Source organism: Paramisgurnus dabryanus, chromosome 2, assembly GCF_030506205.2.
Source record: "Paramisgurnus dabryanus chromosome 2, PD_genome_1.1, whole genome shotgun sequence".
Classification (NCBI taxonomy): domain Eukaryota; kingdom Metazoa; phylum Chordata; class Actinopteri; order Cypriniformes; family Cobitidae; genus Paramisgurnus; species Paramisgurnus dabryanus.
In genome coordinates this window covers 40,475,300-40,487,714 of record NC_133338.1, presented here as the reverse complement: position 1 = coordinate 40,487,714, position 12,415 = coordinate 40,475,300, and the positions used below count along the sequence as shown (strand labels likewise).

General features: G+C 37.7%; 1 protein-coding gene across 2 annotated transcripts in view; it reads left to right on the top strand.

Annotated features, from left to right (window-relative positions):
* mtss1lb (MTSS I-BAR domain containing 2b) overlaps positions 1-12,415 on the top strand; it is a 61,247-nt gene that overhangs the window by 31,710 nt on the left and 17,122 nt on the right. For both annotated transcript variants that reach the window (XM_065289257.2, XM_065289256.2), the window contains exons 4-6: positions 7,751-7,835; positions 8,210-8,301; positions 11,183-11,257. In XM_065289257.2, coding sequence (XP_065145329.1) covers positions 7,751-7,835; positions 8,210-8,301; positions 11,183-11,257 — 252 coding nt within the window. The remainder of the gene's footprint in view (positions 1-7,750; positions 7,836-8,209; positions 8,302-11,182; positions 11,258-12,415) is intronic.

Sequence of the window (12,415 nt, the reverse complement as noted above, 5' to 3'; positions counted from 1 at the left end):
ATGTTGATATCCCTTAATGCATACTTGAGGCACCGATGAGACTCTGTGGGATGGTCAATTGAGTGACCCTCTGCCACACTGTTCCTCAGCCCTTCCATTTCCTGAGGTTGCTCCTTTCTCGTAACTCAGTGCATAAACCCTTGACATGACCTAACCTTGATCTCTAACGGCACAATCTCACCACAACCCGACCATACACGTCTGACTTTGGCACACTTGTACTCCTCTACCAGACTGGTAATGGGCAGGTGTAGCATCCCTTTGCCATAAAGAACAAAACTGCTGTGGCACCTGGGAAGGCCAAGCCACTTCCTTACATCTGGTCCATACTGCATGCACCAGAGCTTGCACCAGGGGTAAAAGGACAAAAAATGTATATTTATATATCATATTTATTGAGTAATTTCTTGCTTGACATGCGCTGTCATTAATCCAGTTGCTGTCCCACTTTGGAATTTGAAGAAAAATCATTGTAGTGTTAAACGCATTCTGCCAATGAACCTCTATTTCTGAATGGCCTGAAGCCAAGATTAAGCTCATTTGAAGCGAAAGTGTTTGATGAACATACTGTATAATATGTCCCCAGAGCATTCGGTCAATATCATAATCTTATTTTTGACAGAGGTGAGGTTTAGCGGGCGTTTGCATACAGTATGAGCTCCTCGTAAGTAGTATTTAAACAGGACACTCTTAATGGCCACTAATGTCTGATGCATGTGAATGTAATGTGTCCTGGGAACTATGCCATGTTTTGTGGTTTACTCTACTTCTGGTGTTTACACACACAGACACACACACAAACGTACACAAGTAACCACAGTGTGAGTCTAGGGAGCCATTTCTTCATAATCTCTAATCCTTAATTGCCTGTAAATAACAATTTGCATGGACTTAAACTGCCGTTAAAATGAAGGTTAGAAACACAAGAAGGTATTTAACGCTCCAGCATTAAAAACGTCTCTTTTCCTATCCATTTGCAGACGAAAGTAAAGTGTGAAAGATCTGTAATGTTTTCTGATCATTGTCTGTGCGCAAGCCCATACGAAAGCCACATTAGTTTTATATTTTATAGCATATATGACAAATTGTTGCATCATAATGACAATTTTATTGGTTGTCTGATGAGCAGTCTGTTTGTGTGCTGTAATACTGTCTTACTCGTGAAACTGTGGCTTGCTTGTATTAAGATTCCTCTTATAGATTTACAGAAACAATGCACGGTTCATTGGAGAGCACATGCAGATTTTGTGTTGATATTACTCTACAGAGCATGTTTAGGCAGTTGTGAAACATTGCAGTCTCATGTCTGTTTGTGCGAATTTGTGTGAGCTTTATCTGAATGGTGCAGTGAGGAGAAAAGGGGCGGGCGCAAATCTTTCAGCGGATTTCATATCTTCTGTTGCTATGGCAAAGTAGGAGCAAGAAGGGCAAAAGCCGTAGGAGCAGAGGAAAGGAAACACTTGTGTATGAGGGAGAGAGAACGTGGAAATGATGTTACCATTAACCTTGCTGAAACTTTAAGAGGTTAATGATGTAGTTGTTATAAAAAATCTCACTTTTATATAAATAACATCACAGAATAACTAAATTATTTTAAGTGTGACAGGATTTGTTTTAATGTTTTTTTTTTCCTTATAGCATATGCTGTCCCTAACTCAAAAACAACCATGACTCCCAAAATTCATATTTACTGAAAATCCACCTCTATATATAATTTACAGAAATCACATCCGTATGCTGAGTCAACTCCAATACCCAGCAAACAATATCAAATAATTTCACTATCTAAGTTAACTAGCACCAATAGGCTATGAGTAACCTTTGGCACTTCTAGACAAAATAAACTTGTACCCTAAGGCCAATATGTAGATGATAATGTTTTTTTCCCAGTAAAACAGAAGACTTTAAGTCCTTGGTTATTCATATATATTTTTAAGTGAATTAACCTTTGATTATCAACAGTATAGGCTTCTTTTTGTGTTATGTTTATCAAACAGTTTAAGTATTAAAGAGTTTCAGATAGCCTCTGTTTATTCCATATGTGTTTTAAAGGTACTGTTATCTGCTTATGAAGTGTAATCACTAAATGACTGTATGCATGTGTGTAAGTGTGTGTATATGTAGGGAAGATGGGTCTTGTTTGCTTCTTTCTCCTTACTGAGTGATTGTTGACTTGTTCTGTCAGCTGTGTCTATATTGTACGTGTCTATGGATGTGCACATATGTTTATGACGAAAATCTCATGAGAGATGTAGTTTAACTGGGGGTTGCGATGGGCGAGGCTTAATCCGACATGATCCTTGTGGTTTAGGACAGAGCTTAAGATACCGCTATGAAACTTTTTTACACTGAATGTGTGTGCGAGTGTGTGTATATGTAGGGAAGACAGGTCTTGCTTGCTTCTTTCTCCTTACTGAGCAGCTATGAAACTTTATTCCACTGTATGTCTTCTTCAACTGAGACGAATGGCAAATCATAGGGTTCGAAAGATGGACACTACTACTATGTCTTTGCATAAAAAACGGTATACTGTATATACTATATACAAAGTACAACAAGTTACACCTACCTCATCACTGTTCTGGATCAACCAATTAGATTGCACGTTTAGAATTAGGGTCAGTGTTAGCTTTAGGACTGGGTTAGTAGCTGGTATACAATTCAAGCACCACATATTCATACAGGAACATGTCTTACAGTCTTGGTATAATCCAGGTGACCTAATCAAAAATTTGATTTTTCAATTTGAGGTCTTTATGATTTAGATTCCTTTACAGGTGATCTGTAATGTAAACCAATGGGTAACATAGCTATACATTATACTGGATACTAAATAATAGATTATTGAGGTCTGGTGAAATAAGGCTTGGTTTGAGTTACATGAAGGCAGGTTTGAGGCTGAATGTTCTGCAGAAACAGAGGCTGGTCTGGGTGGGGGTTTGAGGCCCTGCAGGCTGAAGCTTCACTAACACATTTTCATGTTGAGCAGCTCAACAGAGAGTCATGAGGGAACATGTGCCACACATCATCAGCTCTGGTGACGCTGATAAAAGGGATCTCTGAATTACCGCTAAGAAACTGAAAGGGAAGTGTGGGGTTGAGCAGAGCAATGTGGAAATTAAAAAGAAAGAGAAACATCTGAGAGGAGAAAAGAAGGGTGGATGCCAGAGAGCTTTTGAGATTTTGTATGTAACACTATACAATAAAGTTTTATTTATTGCATTGTTTAATGCATTAATTATCATGCACTGACAATCATTTTAAGAATATTGATATTGATTATTATTGATTGATCTTAGTTCTTAAATTAATTCTTTAATTCTTAATTCTTTATATACAATTGTTCTTGCCAGTGTATGCAAAAACTGTGTAGCTTGTTTTAAAGTTAAAAATGAATCATTATAAATTAAAATGAACATTATTATCCAACATTAAAACACTGCAAAGGTTTTCATGCTTGTTTATTTATGTCACCAACATTATTATTGTATTCAACCTTATAACATTACAATACTTCCTCTAAAGTTTTTTAAAAATGTTTATATATTTTCTATTTTTCATTTAAGCCTTTACAAATATACTGGTACTACAGTATCATACTATGGCACAGTGATTGTATAATGTGGTAATACCTTGGTGTGTATGATACTGAATGATTACCATTTTATCTGCCATGTCTTGTACATTGTTCTGTAAACCCCAGAAAATACTTTTTTAAATCAATTTTTGTTTCATTCCACATTGGTTAGATTCTTTCCATACGGCTAATTTGATTTGCCTCTTGGTTTAACCTGAGTTTCCCCTACTAAATCAATAATCATATATTTAAAACATTTATACATTTACTTTAATGAGCGTGCAATACATTATTTATTTTAGTTCTTAAAAAGCCTTTATTAAGATGATCCTTCAGGCCTGATGGTTAAAATCATTTAAGTTAAGGCAGTATGTACCAGTAGTTGAATTAGTGGAGGCTAGCGCAGTGCACTGGCACAGCAACTACTGTCCTGACATTCGGCACAGACTGATTGATTTTTGCACCACTCAGTGCACTGTCCGTCCTGAGACCTTCACTTCTCCACATGTCTCATCCACCATCTGTTGCCCTGGAAACAGCAAAGGGGCTGGACAGTTACAAACTAGCCAGAAAAAAACAACCCATCAGTAAATTAACATTAATTGAACATTAGCAGAAGAGTAAACATTTCGTTTTTAATTGTATGGTCCTTTTTGATATTTGTGCTACTGATATTGTGTGGTTTTTCATTATGATGTTTTCACTGTCATCATCAAAATTTGCTTCTGTGTAATGAAACACTCTAGCAACACAGATTAAGGGCTTATGATACCCGTGTGCCAGCTATTTCCTACACTTCCGTCAATATCTTTGCCATCAACATTATAGATCTGCCGTTCTCTCTCTGTCTGTCGTGCATAAATGCTTTGTATGTCTTTCGTCTGGTTGCCGGCCAAGTAAATGTCCATGTTTATCTTGCTACTTTATTCAATTAAGTTTTGAAGCCACAAAAGGATTTCCCAATGGACAGATCATCCATTTTTGTCTCAGAGACACGGAATATAATCACACAAGTTTACAAGTTGTGTGTGTATGTACAGTGTGTCTGTATGTGATTGGCAATGCTGGATACTTTTGTCTGTATGTTGCATTAAATTGATCTGCTTGATATATTTATGTTTAAATGATGCCTTTGTAAAGTATGAGAGTGACAAATTATGTAAATAGACAAATATTGGTGGCAGGAATTCAACGGGGCAGTAATTTATATACATGTCATTGTTATCTTGTGCTGTGTGTTTTACCCAAATTGTATTTTGGTTGCCTTATATAGTAGTCATGCTTCTAGTGACCAAATGTCATGAGAAAAATCAATATGTGGGGGCTATCGTGGCAGTAAGGGGGCAACAGTAAACACAGGCTGCTGTAACAGATGGAGGCGACAGCACTGTTTGAATACTGCCACTCAGTACAGATCACTGCAGTAACAACAGTAGACACTGAGGTGGACATTTCATTGAAATAGTTTAAAATCACAAATTAGATCTCTCCGATATCTCAATTGATTCAGATATTCCTCCTTAGAAAAAGGCTCCAGCAATCTCATACTGTATATATCTCCATCAGACTTGCAACAATGTCTCACACTGTGCTCAGATTTGCAGAGACACAAAATTTACAGTCAAGAGATTTTAATGAAATAGTTGATAATGAATAGTTATCAATATATCAATAATGCATTGAAGCAGGAGCACTGCTTCTCTGTGGGTGCACACAAACTGGTGCATGCATACAATGAAATATAAATGCAAACCAGATGTTAGGAGTCACCGGATTGTGTTTGTTTGTTTTTTAAAGAAAAGTAATAACTAAGAGAAATCTTGAAATGCCACTGCAGGCAGACACAGGCACAGGCGTATAGACATCTAATTTAAAAGCAATAAAAATGTGCGAAGAACACTCACGCTTTATCTCTATTCACACGTTTTCTAGTTGTCTTTTCTCGTGGCAGTTTTTCATAAATTTCACTCACAATTTTAAGGTGCTATGGCGCTTTGACATTAGACACTGTCAAGCATGTGTCGCCTCACTCTGCTGTGAGTGTGTTGGGTGTTTGTGGAATAATGAATGGTTGCTGGGTAGAACAGGAGGCATGAGGAGGAATGTGTTCATTATGAATGGAGCTTCTCTCATGCGTACTTCAGACTCTCTGTGTTCATTTGCATGTGTGCTTCTCTGAGCTCTTCTGCATGCAATACGTGTGTGTGTGTGTGTGCGTTTGTCAGCATGCATGCATGCATGTTTAACCCAAAGTGCAGTGCATTGAGAGCAGCCATGCTGAAAATGTCAGTCAAGTGAAGACATTACTGCTATTGCATTATGGGTAATATATCCACAGGAGTCAGTAATGTCAATGCCATTCATTCACCTAAAAAGATGATGTCACTTTTTTATTCTAAGCCCTCTTTATTTTGTACTTTTATATTATATTTTGACCTTAGACATGTTTGTGTGTCTCAGCTGATGCATTGTGTTAGCAACACCATTGCATTCAATTCAATTCAATTCAATTCAATTCAATTTTATTTATATAGCGCTCTTCACAATTGTTAATTGTTTCAAAGCAGCATTACATGTGTAGATGTAGGGGAAAACACAGAATAATCAATAGATAATATAAGAAGTAGAATACAGCGGCTAAGAATAAACCGTACAAGCGAGCGTAGTAATAATGTATACACTAAATAACTCCCCCGGGGGTGGAAAAAACCCCTAGGAGAAAAACCTGTTGGGAAAACTCCTAGAAGGACAAAAACCCTTGGGAGAGTTATATATAAACACGGTAGGGATAGGAAGCAGGTAAGCGGATTAAACTGGTTCAGCCGGTGGTTGTTGGTCGCGTATCGGCTGGGCATCACGTTGAAGGACAGCCAGTAGATCAGTGGTGTGATGACCTTCACAGCAGCAGGAACTGGGTCTGTTTGTCTCATTGTCCTCAGGGTCGAGGACGAAACAGGGAGAGAAAAACCGAATTCTAGCGTAGGGGCCGTTCGCATGTAATGCAAGTGTCATACAGTATTGTGGTTTAAAATCCGCTCGTTTCCAGACAGGCTACCTATTGCGGCATAAGTATATTACCCATATGAGGTATGTGAGTGCTTTGTTCTAGACAAACTAACTATTGCGGGATAAGGACATTCACTGGACATTTTATGTGAATGCTTTGTTAAAGAAGAATGTCTTAAGTTCTTAAAATTTGCATATATTGAGAAAAAGAAAAGTATAGCTTGAAGTTGCTTTGGATAAGAGTGTCTGTTAAATGCATAAATGTAAATGTATTCAAAGTGGTTCTTAAGGATGTAATATAAAGATTATTGATCAAAATGGATTAGAGGTCACTTTGCTCAAAAATTTGGTAACAGTTGTAGTAAATAAGCGTAGGCCATGTTTTGTGTTTCTGACACATTAACAACACAGTGTCCAGGAGACAGATTGCCTTTTGGGGCAGAGGGCACAATTTGGAGGTCAGAGTGGGTTACTTTCTGGTGTTGTCTAGATTAACCCTATGAAACCTAGATTACTGAACTACTATAATCTGTCTGAATGTCATTGTGTCGTCTGGTGCTGGGAGATCTGAGGTCAGTTTAGATCCAGATTTAATGCTGGAATGGATGTTTTTACTCAGAGAAAAAGCTGGATGTGTGGGCACCTCCATAAAATGCTTACTTTTACAATTGTGGTATGTTTTGAGGTTGTGTTTATCATGCCTGTTTTCATAGTTCTGACAGCTTTTTAGGAGCTTTCTGTCTTAGATTGAAAATCATGATACAGTTTAACTTTAAAGGGTGCAACAGACTTTATATATCGCCTTCTCTGTTTAACAGTTTAGTTTGACATGTAAACACCTCGGGAAAATGATCGTTTTCCAGGCCCCCTTCTTTGGAAGAAAGCAGACTGGCTTTTATAAATACTGAGGTCAGGATTTTCCAAATGTTCGCCCGCTACTAAAAATAGCCTAATTTATACTGTGGCTAAAGGTTAGACTCACACATTAAATAGTGCTTTAAACGTTACTGCCTCATGTACAGAGCTTGACTTGTGCATATGGAGTACTCTGTGTCATTGATACACACTGTATTTGAAGAACCGCTACAGCCTTTGTTGTTACTGTGTATTATTTCTTACAAATGTAAATGTTTAATAGTGTTTATATGTCGATTGTGTGTTCTATAGGAGCCACCAGGGATATTGGATCAGCACTGACCCGGATGTGTATGAGGCATCGTAGCATCGAGGCGAAACTTCGCTATTTTACTAAGTATGATAATATATCTCAGTATGATAATATATCTAGTCATCCACTTTTTGTGTCATAGTGTCATAGTCATAGCAGAAACAACATATGTGTGTATATAAAGCTATTCAGCAGGACGACAAACACAAGGATTTTGTTTTCCAATTGTAAAATCATTGTTTGTGGTCCTGCTGAATAGCTGAACACAAGCTCTGCAATATGTACAAATGTCACTGTAATAGTGTGACATGAGGAAAAACATAAACACACACAGTCATAGTCAACTCATAGTCTCTCTCTCTCTCTCTCTCTCTCTCTCTCTCTCTCTCTCTCTCTCTCTCTCTCTCTCTCTCTCTCTCTCTCTCTCGCTCTCGCTCTCTCGCTCTCGCTCTTTTCAGTGCTTTGATGGAGAGCCTAATAACTCCTCTACAGGACCGCATTGAAGACTGGAAAAAAACAGCCAATCAACTGGACAAGGATCATGCCAAAGGTGATTAAGCAGTTTGTCTATATCGATAGGCAAAATATACCAGTTATTACACTTAAAATATGTTATTTCAATCCATGATTGGGTTAAATAAAATCCAACAGTTATAATTGAACTAGTGCTGGGCAAAGATTAATCGCGATTAATCACATACAAAATAAAAGTCATTTTTTTGCATAATATATGAGTGTGTGCTGTGTGTAATTATTATGTATATATAAATACACACACATTCATTTATGTATTTAAGAAACATTTACATGTGTATATATATATTTATATATATTTATAAAAAAAATTCATTAATTAATATATTATGTATATGTATTATGAATATATTATATAATTATAGCATATTTGAATATGTGACCAGTCACGGAAAGTAGGGACACAAGTCGGATCTGGGCATTTTGAGTTATTCACAGATTCCGAAAGTGCAGTTTCTAAGCTTTCCAACGATGTGTAACACATGGAAATCTGATAAGATTTGGAGAAGTTGTGGCCATTTGAATATAGGAACTCAGAAATACTCAAACCGAGAAAATCGAGACGAAAGGGACTCTTCTTTTCAGCTGGGGGAGACAATAGGGCTCATTTACATCTCATTTAGCTAAGCCATGCCCCCTGTAAAACCCTTTTTGAGATGTTCTAGCATCATATGTAGTATTTTATGACCAAATGACAACCCGCAAAAATAAACATGACTCTTTTACCTTTGTGGGGATCACAAGTCGAATCCAGTCTGTTTCAGATTATCCAATGTCCATATTTGTCCACAAATGCGTATAATCCGTGAAATATAGATTGTTTACATCAGATTTCGCATGAATGTCTGGTAATACAATATAATATATAATCTGAAGACTATTTAAATCGTAACATGTAAGGGTATATGAGCTTACATTCCGTTAAACACATGAACCCGCCTTCAAAGTTTGTATTTAAAATAGGGAAGTAGTATAATAGATCATCCAAACAGCGCCGTCGAAAACGTGACATCCTTTAGAGAGGTTACCAATGGCTCGCTCGTTCCTCCATCAGCCAATGACTTCATGGAAAATATTGATAGACAAAACATGTAGCCAATTATATGAAGAATACAACTATATCTGTGTAACTTCTGTGTGTTTGGACTCATGCTGCGCTGCAAGAACTGACATACAGATGACGTCAAAGTACCGCGAGAGCGAGTCGAAATTAGACTACTCCGTAAGATTTCTTGAAGAGCTCTCGCGGTACTTTGACGTCATCCGACTGCGGCGCCGCATAAAGTCAGTGACGCGGCTGACGTACGATGCGGCTGACTGTTATTTGTTCCGCCCCAGCTTCTTTTATTTTTCTTTTGTTTTGTGCGCCCGAGCTTTACAGTCTGGGGAGACGCAGGCTATAAGTTTGAAAAAAAAAAAAAAAAACTTAGCAAACATGTCTGAGGAACAGGGCAGCGCGTCACTACAGTCACGTGACTTCACGCTCGAGCCGGAAGAGAAGACAATGCTGAATAAAGTCGTAATTCTGCTATTTTTGGACCAAACTGTATTTTCGATGCATCAACACAATCTTACGGACCCACTGATGTCACATGGACTTCTTTGATGATGTTTTTATTAACTTTCTGGACATGGAAACCATACATAGATTTTCAATGAAGGGGAAAGCTCTCGGACTAATGCTGCGTTCCAGGCAACCCGTAACCCGTAACTCACGAGTTCAAAACCACGCCTCACGACTCTGAACTGGGAGTACATCGATCTAGTACGAGTTCACGGGTGGGAAGTCACGGGTTTGACTGCCGTTCCAGTGCACTTTCACCGGTAGAAGGTTGTAAAAACACGAGTTACGGGCTGCCTGGAACGCATAAGGTCGTGAGTCGTGGTTTTGAAGTCGTAACTCTCGGGTTTAAAAACCTGCCTGGAACGCACCATTAATCTAACGATAAAACATCTTAAACTGTGTTCCGAAGATGAACGGAGGTCTTCCGAGTTTAGAACGACATAAGGGTGAGTCATTATTACATTATTTTCATTTTTGGGCGAACTATCCTTATTTAGTAGTCACGCTGTTCCCTTTGTGGGCGGAGGCGAAAACACAAGCTTATACAGTATGTAAATATACACACAGACAATGACGCCCCCCGCTGCACGCTAGAATCTCCGGAAAAACAAGCCTATTTTAACCGCAAAATGTACGCTTTTAAATATACAAAAACTGCTATCTCAAACATGGAGAGGCTTCTTCGTGATCTCAACTAACAGATTCTGCAATAAAACGAAAATCACAAATTTCGAAAAAAAACTTTGTTTCTCATTTTCTCGAAACTTGTGCTGCCGACTTGAGTCCCTGGTTTCCGTGACGGGTCACATATGTTCTTGTTTTACTTAACATTTATATATTTCATTATTAAGAATTGTAGTTCTGAGTGCTGAACAGGACTTGTATTGTTTGTCTTGAAATATTTTTTTGTGTGAAACTCTGTGTGCTGCCATTTTGGCCAGGACTCACTGGTAGAAGAGATTTTTATCTCAATGGGATTATTCCTGGTAAAATAAAGGATAAATACATTTTTTTTTAAAAAATATGTATGTGTGTGGTTAAATATCCATAATAATTACACACAGTACGCACACATATATTATGCAAAACACCACATTTATTTTGTATGCGATTAATCGTGATTAATCTTTGCCCAGCCCTGAATTGAACCTATGCATGTTTATTTCAACCCAAGTGCTGGGTTGTTTCAACCTATGGTTGGGTAATAACAACCCAGAATATAGGATTATTTATAACCCAACTGTTTGATCATATTTGATCCGATCATGGTTTAAACATACCCAACATTTTTTTAGGTTGTACGTGGTAAACAATATGTTTTCTGTGTTGGCAGAATACAAACGTTCTCGTCATGAAATAAAGAAGAAATCTTCAGACACCATGAAATTACAGAAGAAAGCCAGGAAAGGTAAACATTTACACTCTTAAAAATCACATACATGACACTGGACAACATACTGCATGGCTGTTAGTAAACCTGATGAATCACTATTACATTCCATCACACTATTACAAAGCAGAGAGGTTGTGAGAATGTCAAGGACATACCTTCAAGGTCAAACTGACCATTTTATTAGGATTTAAACAACCTGTTGTATGGTTGACATTAGTGTCAAATATGCAGTATTCAGTGACACCTGTGTTTGAAGATGGACGGTCCTTGAAGCAATCGATGTGTTTTATAACAGCATAGACAGTAAAATGAGTGAGTTGTCAATGTACTGGTTGTATCTGATTACTGATCCGTTTATATGAGGGTACAAACATTATCTGCAATGGATGTATCTCCCTCTGCTGGCCGAAAAGCAGACATGCATCTCTCATTTCATTTGCTAAGTGATTTCTGTTCTCATCCCAGCAACCAATGAATTTTGCTCTTGAAGATAGGATGACAATTCTCTGTGTTACTAGGAAGACTCCACCGTTAAATGAAAAGCTGACTTTTTATTGTGTTAAAGTGGTAGTTCATTCAAAAATGATAATCCTGTAAGATTGAATTTGGTGTCATAGTATAAATATATAACAAATTGTGTTTTGATTCTGGTTTTTAAGACACGTTATTAAATTATGATACAATTTTAATTGTAGGGTAAACTAATTTCTATATGACCATTCAAGTTTTAAGGGCTAAGCCAAATTATTATTTGTGGTTAGATTTTGCTGGGAATTTTGTTTTGTTTTTAGGGGTTTAATTTGGATGCTCTGAATGTTTTGGCTTTGACTTTCCTGAAACAATTTGGCCATGAAATGAGCTAAATTGCTTCCTAATACTAACCCTAACACAGTGCTTTGCTTCCCCCCTCTCTCTCTCTCTTGCTGTCTCTCTCTCTTGTCTTTACTCTTTTTTGAATTACCCTCTCTCTCTCTCTCTCTCTCTCTCTCTCTCTCTCTCTCTCTCTCTCTCTATTTTCATCTACTCTCCCTCTCTAGAGCTACAGGGTAAGTATGTTTTTCCACGAAAAGCTTTGGCTCGCTTAGATTTTTCTCATTGTTTCTCTGCATGATTCTTTAACCAGGTCCCAACTCGCTATACGGCCCCTCAAACAAATCTCCAGACAGTTCTGTA